A 25,311-nucleotide genomic window follows, 5' to 3' on the forward strand; every position below is an offset into this window, starting at 1 on the left:
ATTCAACTTTATATGTGATAACAGCTCTGAGAATCTATTCGAGCAGATCATGTCCACAGACTCTGAAATGATTTGTTTCTATGCTTAAGCCCAATGTATACTTCAGTCATACACGAACGCTAGGCAGAGTACTCCAGCACTGAACGAGTGCGGCCTGATTGTTTTTAACCGCACATACTCTGAATGCACAGAATGCCAATGCGCCTGGAATTATTTGCACTAATTAGTGGGCCCACAAGGTGGCAACACTCACAGTTGAGCCATTGCTGTCACAAAGAAGCCCTACAAGATATAAACGCAGCTAAACAACAGGAGACGAAGGTGGAAACCAAATGTGCACATCAAAAACACATGTTTGAAGAGGTCAGGAGATACCTGCATTTGTATAACTCAAGTCTGAAGAACTATAAAGACATCTTTATGGGTTTAAACTCCTGAAGAGAAATAGTCAATATGCACATTGTAGCACATATGCGCTAACCGCACTGTCAAATGACGCATACTTTGAAAAGCTAGCATTCGACTGGTTTTTACACAAACGCTTAGTGTCTGAGAACAAAGTATTTTATGGGCCTAATGCTCATAATGCTAAGTTGGATTTATATGCGTCCTTGCTGTTGATGACAGCAAAATTCTTCACTACAGTAGTGGCCAACAATATTGGCACCCTTGGTAAATATGAGCAAAGGCAGCTGTGAAAAAAAAAATCTGCATTGTTTATACTTTTGATTTTTCATTCCAAAAAATTTACAAAAATCTAAACTTTTTTTTTCTCCAAAACACGTTGTTAACAATTACTGGTACCCCAAGAAATTCTTATGAGTAAAATATATCTGAAGTATATTCCCCTTCATATTTTACATTTTTTTAATGCACCTGGGTGACTAGGAAAATGAAATTGTTCAGCCATGATTTCCTGTTTCACAGGGGTATAAATATGAGGTAACACACAGGCCAAATTCCCTTAATCATCAAATCACAGTGGGTTACACTAAAGAATATAGCTCTGATGTGCGGCAAAAGGTTGTTGAGCTTCACAAAATGGGAAGTGGCTATAAGAAAATAGCCAAAGCATTGAAAATGCCCATTTAACAAATTAACAAATTCCAATCAAATGGAGATCTTAAGAATCGGCCTGGAAAAGGACGTGTCTAGATTGTCTCCACGCACAGTGAGGAGGATGGTTCAAGTGGACAAAGGATCTCCAAGGATCACAGCTGGAGAATTGCTTTATTGAATTAGAATTAGTTGGGTCTTGGGGTCAGAAAATCTAAAAATAAATAAATAAATATCAGACATCATCTAAATCACCACAAGTTGTTTGAAAGGGTTTCAAGAAAAAAAGCCTCTGCTCTCATCCAACAACAAACTCAAGCGTCTTCAGTTTGCCAGACACTACTGGAACTTCAAATGCGACAGGGTTCTATGGTCAGATGAAAAAAAGAGAGCTTTTTGGCAGCAAACACCAGAGATGGGTTTGGCGCACACAGAGACGAAGTACCCAATGCCCATGGTTAAATGTGGTGCTGGATCTTTAATTTTGTGGGGCTATTTTTCTGCCAGAGGTCCTGGACATCTTGTTCAGATACATGGCATCATGGACTCTATTAAATACCAACAGATAAAAAATCAAAACCTGACTGCCTCTGCCAGAAAGCTTACAATGGGCCCTGGTTGGATCTTCCAGCAGGACAATGGTCCAAAACAAACATCAAAATCAACACAAAAATGGTTCACTGCTCATATTTACCAAGGGTGCCAATATTTTTGGCCACTACTGTATATTAATTCACCTCTATGATTTTGCTCAAGAATATACAGAACAAGAAAGCACAGCAAGTAACACTGGCAATAATACAATTCTAAAATTCGAATTACAAGTTCGAAAGAGACAATGGTCAATTTATTTTTTAATGGAAAAGAAACAAAATGTAAATACAGGCATTAGAAGTGGACTCTAATGCCTTCACAACCACAGCCACCCACTCTCTAACCATACTGTAAGTTTGCCATTCAGATGAGTCCACCGATAAACACACTGTGCAAATCAGGAGGACTTGTTTGTTACTTGTTGAAATAAACAGCCAGGCCAGTCATGTCAAACAGAAGTTCTCTGATGAGTAGAAAGAGAGAGGCCATTTACACCTGGTATTAACATCCATGCTGAGTGACCCAATCACAACCAGAAAGCTCTAAACGCAGATGTAAATGGGGTACAATGCATTTGATCACTCAAAACTCCAAAGGTGGTCAACCTCATCACATCACACTTGAAGTTTAAATGCTAATGCGTAAAGCTGTATCCTAGTCAGTCACCATTCATGTTTATTAATTTCATCTAACATTTCTCTTTTGTGTTGATCAGTAAACGATGACAGAATTCACAGTTTGGGTGAACTTCTTTGGGTAAATACTTGATTTCGGTCAATCACAGCAATCTGCAGTAAACTATTTTTGTACAATGACAGCTAAACTGTATAGTTGACTGACCCATCTGCTACACTAGGTTACTTTCGTATCTCCCGTAGCAATCCACAAATCGCTCTCTTCTCACATTATAAAATAAACTCAAATCAATGCTCTTTTTTTTTGGTACGTAGCTGTGTATTAAGCAAGATAATGCACACTCAGCCAGTCATTATCACAAGAAACACCCTCAGGATGATGCAAGTCCTGTCAGGGCTCATTTGGCAATAATGACCGACTGACTGACTGTACATGATAACATATGTGGCCAATAAGGGCCTATAAAAGAAATTACATACCAGAGATGTTGTGTTCTGTAAAGCCGGAGGGGTGCTGCTGAGCCAAGCAGGGAGCTGCACCTGTGAACTGGGAGACCTGCTGCTGTTGCTGGAATGGATTCGGCTGGGCCTGCTGGCTTTGTTGGTCCTGGTACTGGGGCGGGGGACGGGTCAGGTGTCTCTGTAACTGCTGTTCTTGCTGCTGCCGCTGTTTCTCCTGCAACAAACATACATACATTCAAGGAGAGGAAGGACACACAGATGCTAAAGGTTCAAGTAATCTCATGAGACCGGCGCCCCCCCAGAGGGGCTGCAGAAGAATGCAGGAACACTTAGAGAACTGAATAAACATTAGCATTACAAACCCAAAGGAATACAACAGATACAAACTAGGATTTATAAAACTGATAGTTTTGATTGCAAACTCTGAACAGATGAGCCACTTTTGAAGCAATTGTTATATGCACACCTGTGACCACACACAGGAGTTAAAGAAATGTTCCGGATTCAATTCAAGTTGAGCTCAATCGAAAGCCTTTGTGGCATAATGTTGATAACCACAAAAATTAATTTCGTCCGTCCTTTTCTTTAAAAATGCAAAAATCAAGGTTGCACTTACAATGGAAGTGAATGGGACCAATTTTTTTTGGGGGGGGGGGGGGGGGTTAAACAGAGAAATGTAAAGCTTATCATTTTATAAAAACATACATTAATTCTTCTGTTAAAATTCATGTATTATTTGAGCTGTAAAGTTGTTTAAATTGTAATTTTTACAGTCACTTTAGGGTCCGTTGACATTACATCATCATGGTAACGAAGTTGTAAAATTGGCTATCGGCCTTGTGGTTATACTTTTGAAACAGTGAGTATATTATCGTTCAAGAATTGGCGTTCACTTCCATTGTAAGTGTCTCACTGTGATCTCGATTTATGCTTTTTTTAAAGAAAAGGACGGACGAGTCGAAATTAATTTTTGTGGTAATCAAACTTATGCCACAAATGCTTTCAATTGAGCTTAACTTGTATTTTTGAGCTTTAAATTCTATATTAATGCATGGCACAAAATCATTAGGCTAATTAACTTTTTACTTAAATTGTTATTGAATATTGGTGTTTTTTTTAATCACATTGATGTTGCCTGCATTTAGCAATTAGCCACAAAATGTGATCTAGTGATTTTATCATGGTTAAGCATTCCTTCAAACACTAAAAAATATTTTTAGAAGAATACCTCAGCTCTGTAGGTCCATCCAACACAAGTGAATGGTGACCAAATCTTTGACAGACCCAAAAAGCATATAAAGGCAGCATAAAAGTAATGTATAAGAGTCTAGTGGTTAAATCCATGTCTTTAGAAGTAATACGATACGTGTGGGTGACAAACAGAGCAATATTTAAGTCCTTTTTTACTATAAATCGGCACCTTTGATCAACCCCGACCAGTAGGTGGCGATATGCACGAAGAATGCGAATCACTAAAAAAACTAAAGAAAAGAATGTGGAAGTGAAAGTGGAGATTTATAGTAAAAAAGGATTGAAATATTGACCTGTTTTTTTACCCACACTTATATCGCTTCTGAAGATATGGATTTAACCACTGGATTGTTATGGAGTACTTTTATGCTGCCTTTACATGCTTTTTTTGAGCTTCAAAGCTCTGTCTACCATTATATGGACCAACTTAGCTGAGATACTCTGCACAAGAAAAAAAGTCATACACATTGGGGATGGCCTGAGGGTGAGTAAATGATGAGAATTTTCATTTTTGGGTGAACTATACCTTTAAGTAACCCATTTGTAGGTTGATTTCCCTGACAAGAGTATACAATGTGGCACTATCAAAACATTAGCAGAAATTACACGTTACCTTTAACGTGGTAAAATTACTGCTCGTGGCTCATCGATTCTAAAATCCACCAAGTTTTCCAGCTTTATTCCTACAATAATAGAGTAGTGAGAACTGCACCTGTTCAGCCATCATCTGTCTCTGGAGGAACTGTTTCTGCTGCTGGTTCATCATCTGCATCTGCTGCTGCTGCTTCATGTAAGCTGCGTTACCATGGTTACCTGGGATGCTGTTGCCGCTCGGCTGCGGCGTCATGGTGTTACCAGGACCGGGAACATGGGAGGCGGTGGAGTATGATGCTGACTCCTGCAGAGAGAGAGGGAGAAATTTAAAGCTGATTTTAATCAGTGCTTCAAACTACAACAGAAAAAAACATTTTTTGCTTTGTAGTGATAGACTCCTTTTTCTGCCAGACCGATTAATCAAGATAAGCATGCTACAATCTAATTACCAGAAGTGCAACAGTTCCAATATCTATTGACAGCTTTGTCAGTGGATAATGCACACTTTGTTTTCGAATGGTTTTAGTAAATTGAGCAACAAACCTTTTCATTGATTTTTTTGATTGTTTCTTACACTATAAATAAATTGTATTACATCTATATACAATACATTGATCATAAGCCCATCCTGCTTTCCAGATATCAGCATCCGCCTTTACTTTGATAGGGAAAAAGTAGCCATGAATGTTTGCAGAGTAAGAGAGAACTTTAGAAGAAACATTTAAACAAAGGAATCCACTGGAACAGATTCACTTTTAATATTAACAAATTTAACCAAATATTTAATCATCTTAAAATCAAAACTTGTGCAGACTAGTTAATTCACAATTACATTTAGGCCTACATCAAAAGCACTTCAGAAGTCATTTTCATTCTTTGAACCTCCTAGAAGCATAATTAAACGCAATCTACAGCAGTTAAATGTTTCAAACTGTGCTGCTTTGAAACTGGCATTGTAATTCAAAATTCAAAGTGGATGAAAAGTAATTTCCTCTCTGATCCGGCCAGACTGTGAGACAAAAACCATCCTCAGCACTTCATAGCTGGACTGCAGAAATTAAAGATGCCAGCACTGGTTGCCTCCCTTTCACAATAAACACAAGGGTACACACTTGCATGCTCTCGCTTCAATTTTCGCTTCACGCTCACACACACTAAGAGCGGAGGTATTTCGAGGTCAGCCACCAGACAGACCAGTGTTATCTGAAAGCGAGTGTTCATCTGGATTCTGAGCGAATGAAAAACACACTTAACGTGAGGGAGCTAATGATAATGTATCCAAGGTGGATTAACAGAGCGAGGAGTATAAAGTTGATATCTTGGGAGAAAGTAAAACTCAAACGGGCTAAATGCCTATATTTAAAAAGAACGAACGATTGGGGGGGAGGGGGCTGATCCGAAAATACTCAGTGTAGGATGACAGCCAGGGCCGGGCAAGTAGCACGCATGAAAGACGGCTTTGTCGTCCCATCGTCTCTCCTTTTCTCTGTTGACTCCTCTCTCTCAGCCCATCCCAGCCCCCACCGCAGTGTGTGTGTGTGTGTGTGTGTGTATGGCTGCCTGCTTTCTGCTCCTTAGCAACCAGCTGCCTGACCCAGACAAACTGTTCAACCCCGGGGCGCAGGAGGCCGATTGCCAGACACACACATACACACAGACAAAAACACTACAGACAACACACAAGTGCTGGACAGTATATTGTACATTTATGATATATTCAATATTTTGTTGCAGATTAACATTGTGCAGAACAACACTGCAAATCTAATCATTTTAATGGGCTTTTATTGGACATTAGTGCCTGTTCCATGTGTCACGCCCTCAAGTATGAAGGAAGACCTTTAAAAAGCATTTCTGATTTTAACCTCAGTAGCAAAAACAGCAGAGTTGGATACTTTTGTGAATAAGTTAAATCAAACTTTCTGTTTCAATGAATCAGGTCCAAACTCTGATTCAACATTTAATTGATGTTATTTAATTAAATGCTTAAAATGTATCACTAAAATGTATGATTGTAAATGTTACTGAGTATTAGTATGTACTGTTATTATGGTGCATATAAACAAAAAATATTAAACATGCTTCCTTGTGTTCATTTAATGTACAACAATGGCTGTCCAAAATATGATTATCGTTCATCTGATGAAAAACAAAAAACTTAAACTACTTTAGAGCATAATATTCAAATATTGAACATCGTCAAAAGGCCGAAAAATACTGAAATATCTTTTTGGCTGCAGTATCAAGCCTAAGAACACACAAGCATTAAATAAAAATACACAGACCAAGAATTTTCAAAACTTCTGTGTACAGAAAAGATCTTTAACCCGTTTCCTGAAACAATTCCTTCCCTGAAGAATGTGAAAGTAGACAATACATAATTTCAAGTTTAGTGTCACAATTCCACTAGTGACAGCATCTCCTGGTTTCATAGCATGTACAATGGACCAAAAGTTTTTTGGACACTTAAAGGGACAGTTCACCCAAAAATGAAAATTCTCTCATCATTTACTAACCCTTATGCCATCCCAGAGGTGTACTAGGGCTGTCAATTGGGCAGAGAAACTAAATTCAAATTTGTACTTTAAAACATTTCTAAATTCAAATTAAATTCGAATTTTAAAGTCAGCTGATATTTTTTAATTGACGTTATTACCTTAGTCCACAAGAGGGCGCATTGAATACTTATAACCATACAGCACCGTATTATATTAAAAAAACATTCCAGGCTGTTAAACTGAAGTGAATAAAATAAAAAATAAAGATTTAGTCAGTCCATATTCTCAAATTTTAAAGTCAAAAGTAAAATAAGGGGGGGGAGACAATGGGTCTTCAATAGGCAGTTCTGTGTTAACATGGTGTTACACTTGGTGCCACAGTATATACTACCACAGACTCAAACTTCATAATAACAGTGATATACCAGTGTTTTTTTTACAATTTATTTTCTCCCCAATTTGGAATGCCCAATTCCCAATGCTCTCTAAGTCCTCGTGGTGGCGTTGTAACTCGCCTCAATCCTGGTGGCGGAGGACGAATCTCAATTGCCTCCGCGTCTGAGACAGTCAACCTGCGCATCTTATCACGTGGCTTGTTGTGCATGTTTCCGCGGAGATATAGCGCGTGTGGAGGCTTCACACTGTTTTCTGCGGCATCCACGCACAACTCACCACACTTACCATTTGTTTTTCTATGTGAATGCACTAGACAAACGTCTTTGTTTTGCTTTGCTTTTGTTTATTCAGTGTCTCGTGCAGGAGCACTGTTTTTTTGATGGTGTGTCAAGTTAAAAAGAACTTTAAAATGTGTCTCGAGACACCTGGTTTCTTTTCTTTCTTTTTTTAGTCCCCTTTTCTCCCCAATTTGGAATGCCCAATTCCCACTACTTCATAGGTCGTCATGGTGGTGCGGTTACTCACCTCAATCCGGGTGGCGGAGGACAAGTCTCAGTTGCCTTCACTTCTGAGACAGTCAATCCATGCATCTTATCATGTGGCTTGTTGTGCATGACACCACGGAGACTCACAGCATGTGGAGGCTCACGCTACTCTCCGCCATCCATGCACAACTTACCACGCGCCCCATTAAGAGCGAGAACCACTAATCGTGACCACGAGGAGGTTACCCCATGTGACTCTTCCCTCCCTAGCAACCAGGCCAATGTGGTTGCTTAGGAGACCTGGCTGGAGTCACTCAGCACACCCTGGATTCGAACTTGCGACTCCAGGGGTGGTAGTCAGCGTCAATACTTGCTGAGCTACTCAGGCCCCACAAATTAAAGTTAATTAAACTGTTGGCATGTTTATAGCAAGCTACCATAATAATAATAATAATAATAATAATACATAAGGTTTAACGACACAGACATTTGAAGGTAACTCTATTGCCCCCCTTAAGCACTGAGGTTTGTGAGGAAACGGACTTCAAATATCTACTACAAATAACTTTGAAATTCAGGCAATTTAAGTTTGTTCCGAGAAAAGCTTTAGCAGCATTTGTTTATAGCTGACATTCAATATGTATATAGGCCTATAGCACATCTCTAGATACCAGCATCAGACATTAGAAAACCTGTTTCAGACAACCACTACTTACAGTGCATCCGGAAAGTATTCATAGCGCTTCACTTTTTCCACATTTTGTTATGTTACAGCCTTATTCAAAAATGGATTAAATTCATTATTTTCCTCAAAATTCTACAAACAATACCCCATAATGACAACGTGAAAGAAGTTTGTTTGAAATCTTTGCAAATTTATTAAAAATAAAAAACGAAAAAAAAAAAAAAAAAATCACATGTATATAAGTATTCACAGCGTTTGCCAAGACACTCAAAATTGAGCTCAGGTGCATCCTGTTTCCACTGATCATCCTTGAGATGTTTCTACAACTTGATTGGAGTCCACCTGTGGTAAATTCAGTTGATTGGACATGATTTGGAAAGGCACACACCTGTCTATATAAGGTCCCACAGTTAACAGTGCATGTCAGAGCACAATCCAAGCCATGAAGTCCAAGGAATTGTCTGTAGACCTCCGAGACAGGACTATATTGAGACACAGATCTGGGGAAGGGTACAGAAAAATTTCTGCAGCACTGAAGGTACCAATGAGCACAGTGGCCTTCATCATCCGTAAATGGAAGAAGTTTGGAACCACCAGGACTCTTCCTAGAGCTGGCCACCTGGCCAAACTGAGCGATCAGGCCTGTATGGTAAAGTGGCCAGACGGAAGCCACTCCTCAGTAAAAGGCACATGACAGCCCACCTGGAGTTTGCCAAAACTCACCTGAAGGACTCTCAGACCATGAGAAACAAAATTCTCTGGTCTGATGAAACAAAGATTGAACTCTTTGGCCTGAATGGCAAGCGTCGCGTCTGGAGGAAACCAGGCACCACTCCTCACCTGGCCAATACCATCCCTACAGCGAAGCATGGTGGTGGCAGCATCGTGCTGTGGGGATGTTTTTCAGCGGCAGGAACTGGGAGACTAGTCAGGATCCAGGGAAAGATGAATGCAGCAATGTACAGAGACATCCTTGATGAAAACCTGCTCCAGAGCGCTCTGGACCTCAGACTGGGGCGAAGGTTCATCTTCCAGCAGGACAATGACCCTAAGCACACAGCCAAGATAATAAAGGAGTGGCTACGGGACAACTCTGTGAATGTCCTTGAGTGGCCCAGCCAGAGCCCAGACTTGAACCCGATTGAACATCTCTGGAGAGATCTGAAAATGGCTGTGCACCGACGCTCCCCATCCAACCTGATGGAGCTTGAGAGGTCCTGCAAAGAAGAATGGGAGAAACTGCCCAAAAATAGGTGAGCCAAGCTTGTAGCATCATACTCAAAAAGACTTGAGGCTGTAATTGATGCCAAAGGTGCTTCAACAAAGTATTGAGCAAAGGCTGTAAATACTTATGTACATGTGATTTTTTATTTTTTTTATTTTTAATAAATAAGATTTCAAAAACTTCTTTCACATTGTCATTATGGGGTATTGTTTGTAGAATTTTGAGGAAAATAATGAATTTAATCCATTTTGGAATAAGGCTGTAACATAACCAAATGTGGAAAAAGTGAAGCGCTGTGAATACTTTCCGGATGCACTCTATCAGCATATGTTGGATGTGCAGTAGAAAGGTGGTCTTACCTGAGCATGCTGGAGGTGTGCTGGTCTGAAGTTCATGCCTGTTGACCTCTGCTTCTGCAACTGATGTTGCATCAGATTCACGATCGCTTGATTCTGCTTGTTCTGGTTCTGTGTGTTGGGCGGGCCCCTGGGGGCTCCTGGCATTCCGGCCTCATAGTGGGACAAGGGTTTAGTGTTACTGTAGTCCAACATGGCTGCCTGAGCCCCTGGGTTGGCTGGGTGGCTGAGTGGTCCCGAAGGAGCTGCCGGGTGGCTTAACATGTTGCCGTGGCCACCGGACTGCATGTACCCAGCTGGGGTGCCCGCTTTGGGAGAGCCCTTGTTGGGCTGCTGGCCTGACATGAGCAGGGTCTTGGGGTTGGGAAAGTCTTGAGGGTACAAGGAAGGACTTGTGGGCTTCTCGAGGCCAAATGTTCCACCCAGCTGACTTTGGGTGGGTGCGTTTTGGGGCCAGGATGAGGGGTGGTTGGGTTGCTGGTGGAATTTTACCGCTTGATGTTGCTGTGGTTTTTGCTGTGGTTGTTTTGGAACCACGTGCTGCTGTTGGCTCTGAAGTATTTGCGCTCGCTGCTGTTGTGCCGCTAACTGTTGCAGCTGTTGTGCAGGTGACAGGTCTTTGGGTGGACCTGGCAGCAGGTGATTCTGGAGTGGTCTGGAGGACTGAATGGGGGACTGTTGTGGAAGTTGTGGCACCGGAAGCACTGGTGAGGAGGCTGTAGCGGTTGCCGGAGCAGTAACAGGGGAGTTTGTGTGTAGCGGAGGCCCGGATGAGGTGGGTCTCACCTGAGGCGAACCAGTGCAAGAGTCCTGATCGAAGGCAGACGTGACAGTGGCGGGGGAAAACTCTGTCTTTATGCTGGCCAGATCTGGAGGCATCAAGCTCTGAGCAGCACCCCCAGATGGGAGATCAGGGTCTTTGCGATCACCAAAGCCATCGCTGAAGAGCTCCTGAATGTCCTCGTAAGGTACGGAGCGGTTGAACTCCTCCATGATCTCACTCCAGTCCTGATCGTTGAGGTTGAGGTCAGGGAACAAGCTGTTGTTGCCGTTTGAACCTCCAGTAGGTAGTATGCAGGGCAAGATATCGTCCACCGGCTCCTGCTTCATTTCTTTCAGACGAAAGTCGCACTCCGAACCACGTGTGGCACCATTATCGGTTATACCAGTGCCACTGTGCTCTGAGCCAGGTGCTCTGTGGTTTCCATTGGGCACCATGGAGTCTGTTATCACGTTATGTTTGGTGTCCAAGGGTGAGAGAGGAGGCACAGTGCCATTTGAGACCCCGTTAAGACCAGAGAGTGTGTCCTCCACACAGGCCTTTTTAGAAGGTGTGTAGCCATCGCTGAAACCGTTGACCTGGTCACGGCCCAGAGGAGAACCTGCATTCTCCAGCTTCCTCTTCACAGTCTCCTGTAGCTGCACAGATAAAACAAATCAAATGAGCAATTAAGCAAATCATTTAAAGAGCAGTGCATCACGTGATTTCTCACTTGTATTTTGCTACATGGGTGTTCAATGTAAATTAAAGTTTGAATTCATTGATAAAATTTGTTTGGGGATTTTTGCCACTTTTGGTCAGGTCAGGAAAGGACACCCAGCATTTATATTTTGTCTAAAGAAAAGGCAGCAGACACATCTCTGTTCACATTCTCTGTTCAAGAAACCAAGACCTAGGAAAAGTAACATTTGTCAATCTTCACAAACTATATGGACCTACACAGGTCCCATTTCATTTTATTCAAATAATTTTTTGTATTGTAAAATCTTGTTTTACAACAATTCACTTCAGAAGCAGACTGTCAGGAATTAATCATGCTTTTAAAACAGAAGGCCCCTGTTTGACAATGTATTGCAAGTTAATAAAGAGAAAGTTACCCCAAAATGAAAACTGTCATCATTTAGTATTCTCATGTTGTTCAAACCCATATGACTGATTCTCTTTCATGGGACACGAAAGGAAATGTTAGGTAGAGTGACAGCCTCAGTCACCATTCACTTTCATTGCATCTTTTTATCCATCCAGTGAAAGTGAATGGTTATGGAGGCTGTCATTCTGTCCAACATCTCCTTTTGCGTTCCACTGAACTATCCATTTAAGTTATCTTCCTAAACTTCCAGTTAAACTGAGAAACTTGGAAATAAAAAGGATTTGCAGTTTGCAACAGCAGTGAGTTACTGCAGTTTTCTGAACCTGAAAAACTGGTCTCGATGTATCGACAACAGGCGCTTTTCTCACTTTTCTGAGACGGCCTTGCACGAGTGGCACACCCACAACAGGTCCTTTTTAACATGCTAAAACTCTTCCCAAAGTAATTTTCTGCTGCCATGTGTCTCTTAATCTCTTACTTTCCCTCCATCTCCATGCCTCCCCCGCATGGCAGCACCTCCACCGCAGGCCTCAGCCACATGAGTCTAATTACCATGTGTATGAACGTGTATCCCACAACAAAAGAGCCAGCACTCGGCCTACGGAGGGGTGCGGGAGTGTGCCGAATTCCTGCCCTTGCACAGTTCAAGATCTGCTTGAATGGATAACCCCCGACAAAATGGGAGGGAAGCTGCAGTTTTGGCCCAGAGGCAGAAAGCATCGTTTAAGCGCAGTGATCAATATTAGAGCAAAGACTTGAGTTGCTACAGTTGGCAATCCATCAGTGCTTTGTGGTTAAAGCTACTTCACAAACCTAAGGGCAAAGTCTTTAAAGGCAGCCGGTAATTAGTCCATTACTGTTTGAAAACAGCCAAAAATCTGTTGGAGCAATACAAACCAGCTGTTCATTTATGAGTGGTGTTTGCTAAAGAAGTATTACTAACTCTAAGTGTTTAAGTCTCATGCTACATTTGCGCTGTGGCCATAAATAGCAGCTCAATCTGTGCTGTTTGTTGAGCAGAAGTGTGCCATTACTTTAAGCAATCGCTTACAAATTTTTTTTGGCAAAAAACAAAAGAATCCTACACTTACATTTCAGATTTATCTCAATGAATTTGGCGACATTAGGTTCAAAGTTCTTCAGCTAAAATCAGTCTGAGCTTACCAAAATAAAAACGTTTTAGCTGAAACATGTTGTTGAATGTATGGGGACGTGTGAGCTCCAGTTTCTAGGTGAAATGTCCACAGAGTGCTGCCAAAAGCGAACTGTTTAGCTGTCAATGATGTTATACAGTCAACAAGAATGCATATTTTATTGATCATACACCCTAACCGAAAACCAAAAAAGTTGGGACAGTATGGAAAATTCTAATAAAAACAGCCTGTGCTATACTGGCACTACAAATAACACACTACATGAACACTTTTTTTAAGTTTTAACTTGTGAATATAAAATATATATATATATATATATATATATATATATATATATATATATATATATATATATATATATATATATATATACTTACACACACACACACACACACACACACACACACACACACACTCATTTCAAAACAGATGATTGCAACAGGCTCCAAAAAAGTTGGGACAGTCTAGTGTTTACTACTATTTAACATAATTTATCTGAATAACACTAAGCATTTGGGACAAAATTTATACGTTTAGTCAGCGGAATTTTCCCCCATTCATACATTATGCAGGTCTCAGCTGCGCAATTGTACGGGGTCTTTGTTGCCATATTTTATTATGGTGCATATTTTATGCTTCATAATGTGCAACATTTTTTCAACTGGAGACAGGTCAGGACTGCAGGCAGGCCAATCTAGCACCCGCACTCTCTGCTTACGCAGCCATGCACTTGTAATCCGAGCAGTATGTGGTTTGGCATTGCAACTCTTTTTTACAACATTTTTACATATCTTTCTGCATTAATGGAGCCCTCACAGATGTGCAAGTTACCCATGCCATGGGCACTGACACTCATATCATGACAGACACTGGCTTTTGGGACCTGACGCTGATAACAGACTGGATGGTCCTTTTCCTCCTCCACCTGGAGAACACGTTGGCTGTTTGTTTTATAAAAACTATTTGAAATTTGGACCAGAAAACACAGTTCCACTGGTCTACTTTCCATTTCAGATGAGACCGAGCCCAGAAAAATCAGCAGCACTTCTGGACAGTGTTAATGTATGTCTTCTGCTTTGCACTGTAAACCCTTAACTTGCATCTGGGGATGCAGCAGCGAGTGGTGTTGACTGACAAAGATTTACTGAAGTATTCCCAAGTTTATGTCATGATATCCATTACAGATGGTTTTTAAGGCAGTGACGTCTGAGGGATAGGAGAACACATGCATTTAGAAGTGGTTTTTGGCCTTGCCCTTTATGCACCGAGATTTGACTGGATTCCTTAATAAATTATAAATAAATTAACTATATTGTGCAGAGCGAAGAGCCCAAAATCCTTCCAATTTGTCCTTGGGGAACATTATTAAAAAAAAAAACGCTGGATTATTTCCTGAGGTTGGCAAATTGGTGAGCCTCGAAACCATCCTTGCTCTTGAAGGATTAGCCATTTTTGGAGGCTCCTTATAATACGATTAGGGATGGGAATCGTAAGGAATTTAACGATTCCAGCTCCTTAACGGTTCCAGTGACTATTCCAGTAATTCTTTTAGTACCTTTTTTAATAAGAATTATTTAGAAATGAGAAATGCAATTCTTATTTTATTTACTACACTCTGCTGTCTGTTACCAAAGGATGAGCTCATTTCAGACTTCGATATAGCAGATATAACAAATCAGAAATAAATTTAAACCAATTCTTGCAAAATGTGTTTGCAGAATTTTCACAATCCAGTAATTGATCCTCTGTATTTTAAATAAACAAATCTAAAAGCAACAAGTATTGTGATGGCATATTTAATTTATGTTTTTATAACATCCCACTTATTACAACAAAATTCATGCATCTTTAATTACACATTGTCATATGAACAACCAGTCAGTAAATGCACTGCTTGATTAAAAGTCTCACAGGTCGAAGTAACATTACATAACAGTAACAGTTCCAGCGACAGTTCAGACTATGTTATGTAGTTTAATGATGTACTTCAGGCTTGTGAGACTTCAACAGTTCTTATTTCATTATAGCTGGACATTCATAACGCACCAGTGTAAGATTACTTCTATACCGGCTTATACTGGAAGCACTGTATGTTTCACATTGTAGCTTAAAAAGAACCAGCTCCTTTGAATCATTCTTTCAGGAATCGAACTATTCCGTTATTTCAATGCATCAGATTGTTATTAGTCCTAAATTGCCCCTTTCTCGAGTTTTTTGGAATGTGTTCCAAACATATGATTTTTAAATTAGTGTACATTTAACAACCTAACAACGTGGTGTCAACATTTGCGTGGTCAAGCACCACACACATTTTTTTAAAGTAAAAATCTAGCTTCAAATACAATCTTTAGATTATGGATTACATGTTTAACCTACTATGTCAAACGAGAGGTATTACTAGTTAATATGCAGGCATTATCTGTACTATCGGCGTGTAGCTCAGAAAGGCCAGTTGTCGGCCAAGTGCTGAATGGGGAAGAGTGAGTTATGTTGAGTCTAGGGCTGAAACGATTAGTCAACGTTAATCATATAATAAAAAATTGCCGCAAAAACGTTAGTTGTCAAATAGTCGTTTGATCTCATTTAATGCAACATGAGATCATATGAAACTCTAATGATTGCACACAAGGGCAGCACTGCAGTTCGCGTCTGACTGAGGAGAAGAAGAAAACACAGCACACAGTACAGACGCACTCTGAAGTTTCCAAACAGCTTCAGGTGATGTAGATCGCATAGTATGAGGGAATTACACAAAAATACAAAATAAGTAAATAAAGAAGCACTCTCGTTGTGGAATAAGTGGAGCTGGACTTGCATGTCGAGCATCTTTAAAGGAAACACGCCGGCGTTACATCTTGAATGCAGATATATTTAATGCGTTATAGCTTTATTAAAGTTCTACAAACTACAAACTGAAACTGTCATTTCTCTGTGCAGTCAGCACCTCTGAGTTGCGCGAAGTGTCCCGATATAAGGGGGAGAGATTGAAACTGCACCCGGCTGATGCACATTCTGTCGTGGGGACACTCGTCCCTCAAACGCACACACTCGCTGCAGCTAGATTATAACGTGATGGCTCACAACTTATTGTGTCATTATATATGTGTCACTGTGCATTTCTTATTGTGAAGAAAATGGGCAATACGCAGCTTTATTAATAAGAGAGAGTTTGTTTTTTTTGTGAGTTAAAGATGGATTGAAGTGAACAGAAAGATGAGAGAGGGTAGTCTTTGCCCCATTATAAACTGCAACAAAATATTGATTTGTTTTTGTTTTGGATTGTTTTCCAATATAAATATCTAAAACTCCTTTAAAACAATGTACATTTACTTGAGCAGCTATACTGCAGAATAAAAAATTGTTATCTGAGTATGTTGAATATAATATTAAAAATACAAATATTTTAAAATATCTAAAAATCCTTAAAAAAAAAAAAAAAGATACATTCACCTGAGAAGCAGCATATAATATATTTAGACTTGCTTTTAGAGAATAGATCATGAATATAAGTATATTTTGTATTTACTGCACTCGCAGATGTATAACCAAGTGAAAAAATACACTCAGTTGAAGTCAGAAGTTTAAATACACTTAGGCTGAACTCATTAAAACTCATTTTTTAACCACTCCACAGATTTCATATTAGCAAACTATAGTTTTAGCAAGTCGTTTAGGTCAACTACTTTGTGCATGACATGAGTAATTTTTCCAACAATTGTTTACAGACAGATTGCTTCACTTTTAATGGACTATATTACATTTCCAGTGGGTCAGAAGTTTACATTCACTAAGTTAAATGTGCCTTTAAGCAGCTTGGAAAATTCCAGAAAATGATGTTAAGCCTTTAGGCAATTAGCTTCTGATAGGCTTCTTGGCTAACTGGAGTCAACTGTAGGTGTACCTGTGAATGTATTTTAAGGCCTACCTTCAAACTCCGAGCCTCTTTGCTTGACATCATGTGAAAATCAAAATAAATCAGCCAAGACCTCAGGAAAAAAAAAAATTCTGGATCTCCACAAGTCTGGTTCATCCTTGGGAGCAATTTCCGAACACCTGAAGGTACTACGTTCATCTGTAAAAACAATAGTACGCAAGTATAACACCATGGGACCTCGCAGTCATCATACTGCTCAGGAAGGAGGCACATTCTGTCTCCTAGAGATGAACGTAGTTTGGTGCAAAAAGTGCAAATCAATCCCAGAACAACAGCAAAGGACCTTGTGAAGATGCTGGAAGAAAGAGGTAGACAAGTATCTATATCCACAGTAAAACGAGTCCTAAATCCACATAACCTGAAAGGCTGCTCAGCAATGAAGAATCCACTGCTCCAAAACTGCCATAAAAAAGCCAGACTACAGTTTGCAAGTGCACATGGGGACAAAGATCTTACTTTTTGGAGAAATGTTCTCTGGTCTAATGAAACAAAAATTTAACTGTTTGGCCATAATGATCATTGTTATGTTTAGAAGAGAAAGGGTGAGGCTTGAAAGCTGAAGAACACCATCCCAACTGTGAAGCATGGGGGTGGCAGCATCATGTTGTGGGTGTGCTTTGCTGCAGGAGGGACTGGTGCATTTCACAAAATAGATGGCATCATGAGGAAGGAAGATTATGTGGATATATTGAAGCAACATCTCAAGACATCAGCCAGGAAGTTAAAGCTTGGTTGCAAATGGGTCTTCCAAATGGACAATGACCCCAAGCATACCTCCAAAGTTGTGGCAAATTGGCTTAAGGACAGCAAAGTCAATGTATTGGAGTGGCCATAACAAGGCCCTGACCTCAATCTGATAGAACATTTGTGGGCAGAACTGAAAAAGCATGTGCGAGCAAGGAGGTCTACAAAAACCTGACTCAATTACAACAGTTCTGTCTGGAGGAACGGGACAAAATTACAGCAACTTATTGTGAGAAGCTTGTGGAAGGCTACTCAAAATTTTTGATCCAAGTTAAACAATTTAAAGGCAATGCTACCAAATACTATCAAAGTGTATGTAAACTTCTGACCCACTGGGAATGTGATGAAAGAAATAAAAGCTGAAATAAATAATTCTCTCTACTATTATTTTGACATTTCACATTCTTAAAATAGTGATCCTAACTGACCTAAGACAAGCAATGTTTTCTATGATTAAATGTCAGGAATTGTGAAAAACCAAGTCTAAATGTATTTGGCTAAGGTGTATGTAAACTTATGACTTCACATATATATATATATATATATATATATATATATATATATATATATATATATATATACCCACACAACAGTTAGTTCCAGTCCTTGGATCCGATTGGACGAGAGACGTTCCATGAGTACTGATGGTCACTGTGTGTTTCACTCCGCTTGTATTTGTGCCATTCTAAACTAAAGTTTAAGTGCAGTGCAGATATGTTAAGAGATTTGTCTCTTTACATTTAATTTTGTGACATTACATATTTTAGACAGCAGGTGGAGGCAAAAGACCATTTTTGTGTGTAATACGAGCCAGTTGGTGACGTGAAGTGAGTCAGCATCACTCAGTGTTTATATTCAACAGCACTTATGTGATCGCTCTTATTACTACTACACTAAAAAAGCTAGGAAATAGCTTTAAACGGCTTTAAACTAACAACTTCAGCATTAAGGTTAATCACAGCTGAGAGACACAACTGACTGATAAATTACACAAACTCAAGGCACTTACCTCTTTTTACCGAGTTTCCACATCGGAGAGGACAAAATGGTGGAGGACATTGCAGTTTCTATAGTGAATGACTTTTGCGCACTGGTTACCGTGAAATAGAGAGTTGGATGGCTATTTTACCACTGAGAAAATAGGATGCATTTCACCAAAATGACATTATCTTCAGAAAGCTGACTAACAGACTATAGCATCATCAACAAGTGATTGCACACGCTCCATCTCTCTCTCTCTCTCTCACACACACACCACACACCCTTGTTTCTCCAATAACATGTTAGAAACAGCCCAAGCTGTGATACTAGTAGTTCAGAAGTTATGTTTTTGAGAGGCTTGGACATATCATTTGGTTTGAACCAGCAACAGCAGATTCTGTGATTGTATTCGTGCCTGCGGCCGAATCACAGCAGTGCTGATATAGGGCCATATCGCACTCTTGCTCGTGATATTGCTTAAATATAAATATATTTCAAATTCATATTTGAAATTAACATTTAATTGTACCTAGAAGGTTAGAAGGTCCCTTTAGAATTAACAGCAATAACTGAGAAATAATTTATTTTAGATCAAATGTACGTTGTAACCTAAATATATCCATATGAATCAATATCGAATTGAAATCGGCAACTAATCGAAAGCGTGTGAATCAGAATCAAATCAGGAAATCTGTATCAATTACCAGCCTTAATGGGACGAGTGCTGTCAAGCTACAAAAAAGCAACCAAGAAAAAAACAAACAAAAAAACAATTAGTCTGCAACCTACACAAAATATTACAAATTTAATGGATGAACTTCAAAAGTTGTTATTCACTGCAAATCCCTTAAGCCATAAAATCTCATTTGTATAGATTCAAATTAGGGCTGTCAAATGATTAAAATATTTAAAATCTTAAATTTTTTTGTAGTTAATCGCGATTAATTCGTGGACAAAATATGCTTCATCCAGATGTATTTTTCAGTCATTCACATAAAACCTACCCCACCAGAGTTGAAAAACAGAAAATGAAGTCAGCACAACTCAATTCAAATTATGTACAAAATATGGTAGTTGTAAGTGTATTATGACAGGATTTATTTGCTTCTTTTTATGGAGTTTTGACAGACATGCAAAAAAGTCTGCACTGTCATTTACAACTGACAACTCTGTGCAAAATACATAAAAACTCCTTCTAGACCCCGGTCACAATTGTAACCAGTGGGATTAAATGGGTTAATGACAGTGTAGTTTACCTGCAGGGTTCCAGCAATGTCTCCAACTTCTGCATTGGCTAGTGCACTATCAAACAGAGGCACTGTGACAGAACCTTGGAGACGGCAGCAGGGTTTCCATTAGCCGGTAATCAGTACTGCCACTCCCTATACACATATTATGCAATCTGCGTAGGGCACCAACTCCCTAGGGGGGCACCAGAAACTCCACCGGCTGCCCTTACTTGCACGTTATATATGTTATTCAAGGACTCAGTAGCAGTTGCGGAACACAGACGATCTTTCACTGTGCAACTTTTGCCTCGCAGTGCAAGGTTGGTGTTCAAATGGCAGCTGTCTTGCCGCTGCAATGATGTTACAATTTTAGGAGCTATCTGTGCTTTGCGGGCATGTTCTACTGCTATGCTACATTGATAAAATGCTTGGCGCATGTCTCAGCATAATGTCTCCCACCATCTGTTTTCCCAGCAACAATGCATGTGACATTAGCGGCATTTGCGCGAATTGAATTGCTTTACATAAACTACGGTTTATTCAAAGGGTCATATTATGCGTTATCGGAGTTAAAAAAAATTTTTGCCGTTAAACAAAATTTGCGTTAACGAGTTAATAACATGTTTACTTCGACAGCACTAATTCAAATATGCCTCATTAAGACGTGTCACACCAGCTCAGTGTTTTTATCGTTACGGAAAACTAAAATGAAAACAAAAACTGAAATGATTGGAAAAAACTAACTAAAATGCTTTAATTGTTTTATTTTTTTTATACACAGTAGGGTTAATGTGGGCAAAGTGGGACACTTTTGGAAATTGTACTTTTCTTGCCATTTTTAATTATGATTCAAATGCCACATAACACGACATTATACCTTTATAGAAAGCTTAGCATGTCTCCTACTTCAATCAAATGCAAAAAATGAAGAAATACTCAATACGGGAAAGAACTTTTGAAGACCCTCTTTTGACAAAATCCAGATTGTTTTCAGGCAGTATTAGTTAAGTGGGACAGAGGGACAACTACCTACAAATTAGCCTATTTGGAAGTAACTAGAAACAAAAACGAACTGAAAACAAAAACAAAATTATAATAACCCTGAACCAGGTTTGATGTCATGAAGCCAGACACCACTGATTCTTGTGTCTCGTATCTGATCGCCTCATGGCATGTTTGAGTATGCAAAAATGCAAATTATATTTGAAAGTTACAGCAAAGAGGTAGATTTTTAGTAAATAACTTACATTTCAGGTTTTTTTTCATAAAGCAATCATATAGCTTCAGAAGACTTGGAATGTCATGCATTAGTCATATTTTAAGGTGCTTTTTAGTCCTTTTTGAAGCTTGACAGCATCCGTACCCATTCACATTCATTGTATGGAAAAGAGCAGTGTGAACATTCTGTCTGACATCTTTGTGTTTCACAGAAGAAAGTCATACAGGTTTAGAACAACATGAGGGAGAGTAAATGACAGGATTTTCATTTTAGGCTACCTTATCCATTAAAACTCACAAACACCATATAAACATTGACCAAACTGTACATGTAGGACAGTGTACAAACACTTCCTGTTTAAGGGTGTGGGTACAGTGTGGTGTCACACAAACACTCATGTAGAAAATTTTGAAACATGCAGCTGTCCCGAGTGCACTGGGAACAATAGTGAGTCAGTGGTGTAGGCGAGCAGAGGGAGGGGTGAATGTGAACAACCCTGAGTCATCCTAAACACGCATCACGCCCGCAAGGCAACACCAAAACTACTGCTGTAATCACCTAAAGCCAAACTCTGACATGACCTATGCTAAAACTGCAGACTTCATGCCAAACAAACTCAACTAGTTTGACAGATCTACACGCAAAACATAACCTACTCGGCCAGCTGCAACAAAACAGTTAAGTTGTACTACACTAAAACTAACTTAAAAGACTCACACACGATGCTTAACTCTAAGTTAACATATTTTTAACCCTGGGTTATGTGATTCTGTATTTTATATGATTCTGTATTTTATATGATTCCGTATTTTATGTTGTGTTTATTGGTTTTTGTGTATGGAATCAATAAAAATGTTAATAACAAAAACAAAAAAACCTGGGTTACGAAGCAATAGAATGCAGTCTAGAATGTTTGCTGCATTAAATATTAATGCACTTTGTAGAGTTGCAGAAACTTTTATACTGTGTTTAGTGTCAGCATTTCAGGGAACAGTTAAAAATGTCGAACAGTGATGACAAATGAGTTAAATTGAGTGATGAGACATTTCAACAGAGTGCATGCTTGTCGCATGCTGTAACTGTCCAATCAATAGAACTCTCCCACAAAAAGACATCTATGTTACAACAGGCCTATTGTTTAAAATAATCAGTAGATGGCAAATGTATGATATAGATATGTTTTTTGAGTCTGGAAAACATCTGTACTGCCTGACTATTCTTCATCATAAACATTTTTCTCTAGCGTTTACAATTAAAAGAAAAATGAGCAATTTCCATTCCGTGTGGTTTGAGATCTACTTTCATAAAACAGTTCCTGTAACCTACATTGTCCTCGTGTGGGCCGGAAAAACACCGAGTGTGTCAGTTATGAGGTTTGACAAGTTAGCCACAGCTTCAAAATGACTAAAGCTAATCATTTTAACATGTAATGACATTCCTTCATTACTCAGTATCTCTCAGTGAAAGCTCTAAAGGGTCAAAAATGACAGACAAAAAAAAATCTAATCTGAACACAGTGTGGAACTGTGGGAGTACAATTCTCCTGCTGACACAACCCAAAATGTCACTAAAGTATCAGTTGTGGTTTTTAAAGAAAGAACAGATGTTTGTATGAAGCAAGTTTACGGAGGATAGTACATAAAATTACCATAAAAAATAAAAAGAAGGTTCAAACATTTAACTGATATCGGTTTCTTTTTAACCAAATCAAATTAGTTGTAAATAAAACGCATTCCTCCAGAATATGGTCTGTTTGGCTCCACTATGCCCAGCAACCACACTATAAACTTCACTAAACAACCGTTGATTAATTTCTGCCAAGCTTTGAAAACTGTGCTTGTAGATACTAGATAGCAATAAACCTTAAAGGATAAGTTCACCCAAAAATGAAAATTCTCTCATCATTTACTCACCCTCATGCAATCCCCAATGTGTATGACTTTCTTTACTCTGCAAAACACAAATGAAGATTTGCCTTTGTGATTTTTGGACCTTCTGAGTTCTGGTCTCCATTCACTTGCATTGTGAGGACCAACAGAGCTGAGATATTCTTCTAAAAATCTTCATTTTGTGTTCAGCTGAAGAAAGAGAGTCATACACATCTGGGATGGCATGAGGGTGAGTAAATGATGAGAATTTTCATTTTTGGGTGAACTATTTCTTTAAGGCCCGAGACAATCTACACAAGTATGTGAAGGAGGGCTTTTTTTGTGCGTTGATTATTATATCAAACTGCATGGTTTGGGCCCTCTTGCTAATTTTTTTTTAATTAATATTTTCGTAATGTACTAAGTTAAAAGGTTCCCTGTATAATTTACAGCTGTTGATGAGAGAGAATTTCTTTCATATGTAAGCAACTGAAATATACGCAACTGATTCACAAACGAATCAAACTGTACCATTATTAGAGTCAAATCAAGGCAAATCAGCTTGTGAATCGGAATCAAATCAAATAGGGAAATCTGTAGGCAAACACTTCTTAAAGGAATATTCCGGGTTCAATTCAAGTTAAGCTCAATCGACAGAATTTGTAGCATAATAATGATGTCATCAAAAAATAAAAATCTCATCCTTCATTTAAAAAAAATAGATAAATCAAGGTTACAGTGAGGCACTTACAATGAAAGTGAATGGGGCCAAATTTTGGAGAGTTTAAAGGCAGAAATGTGAAGCTTGCAATTTTATAAAAGCACTTACATTAACTGTTCTATTAAAACTTATTTGAGCTGTAAAGTTGTTTAAATTGTTGTTTTTGCATTACTTTTAGTGTGTATGGCATTCTGGGGTCATGGCAACGAAGTTGTAAAAGTTGATATAACTTTAGTCAGAAAAGATTAGTAAGCGATTTTATCACACTAAAATCATGTTAACATGCATATTGCTGATGTCTTGTGGCTATACTTTTGAAACAGTATTTTAGCATTTACGGATTGGCCCTCCATTCACTTCCATTGTAAGTGCCTCACTGTAACCCAGATTTGTGCTTATTTTAAAGAAATGGAGGGATGAGTCAAAATTCAACATTATGCTACAAATGCTGTTGATTGAGCTTAACTTGTATTGAACCCAGAACATTCCTTTAAACCAAAACCCAACCAACCTAATTTCTTTAACACCTACCCCCAGCTTGAACCACATTCAAAAAGTATCAGTTTCTGTAACAGTATCAGCTGTAAAGCTAGCAATGGTTTCAAGATTATATATTGCTCTCAGAGCCACTGTTTCGGTCAACAGTAGCTCCGCTGCAATATCTTTATAAAGAAAACAGCACGGGAAGGATGCCGCAAAGCCCTTGTTTTGCAAAACCAGACTAGTGGTTAAATACTGGTCTCACTTAATTAAAAGATAGCCACATTTTCAGTGGCCCACCAAAGAATTTTGACACTTAAGCCACATTTTTAGATCACAAAACATCAAACCTAAACGGTATCTGCTAACAAATGATGCTAGTTGTCTTCTACTTTTAAGCCATTGTAATTCTTAGTGGATGTATGATGATGTCAGTTCCCCTCAAGTTCACACAGGTGTCTTATCCTCACATTCACTATGACATGTTCCACTAACGTTTGACCTGTTCTCATGTTATCTTTAAACAAATTCCACTTGGTTTTATATTTTCATATTTAATGCAATGACATTCATACATGTTAAGTGACTTAGTGCAAATACATCATGGGGCCACTGTAAATGAGAATTTGCACTCTAGAGGGAGTCTAGTCAAACTCTAATAGAGTTAAGAAGGATGCTATGAAATTATTTATTTATTATTACTTTAATGCCATGTGAGCATCACTGGCTATTTTCATGGCAAGATCAAAGTGGGTTAAGAAAACAAGACAAAACATCTTCAGATGGATGCTATAAAGAGAGCAAACACTCATTATTTGAAAAGTGAAGCCATGTAATGCACACACTAAATAAGAACAAACCCACAGTGGAAAC

The 25,311-nt window shown here is 39.0% G+C and overlaps 1 protein-coding gene across 1 annotated transcript in view; it reads right to left on the reverse strand.

The window, feature by feature from the left end:
* The window catches only part of maml1 (mastermind-like transcriptional coactivator 1), a 30,373-nt gene that overhangs the window by 3,212 nt on the left and 1,850 nt on the right, over positions 1 to 25,311 (reverse strand). Inside the window, exons 2-4 of the mRNA XM_051657535.1 lie at positions 10,241 to 11,656; positions 4,711 to 4,896; positions 2,766 to 2,961 (exon numbers count right to left, since the gene is read on the reverse strand). Coding sequence (XP_051513495.1) covers positions 2,766 to 2,961; positions 4,711 to 4,896; positions 10,241 to 11,656 — 1,798 coding nt within the window. The remainder of the gene's footprint in view (positions 1 to 2,765; positions 2,962 to 4,710; positions 4,897 to 10,240; positions 11,657 to 25,311) is intronic.

This window comes from Myxocyprinus asiaticus, chromosome 27 (assembly GCF_019703515.2).
Source record: "Myxocyprinus asiaticus isolate MX2 ecotype Aquarium Trade chromosome 27, UBuf_Myxa_2, whole genome shotgun sequence".
Classification (NCBI taxonomy): Eukaryota; Metazoa; Chordata; class Actinopteri; order Cypriniformes; family Catostomidae; genus Myxocyprinus; species Myxocyprinus asiaticus.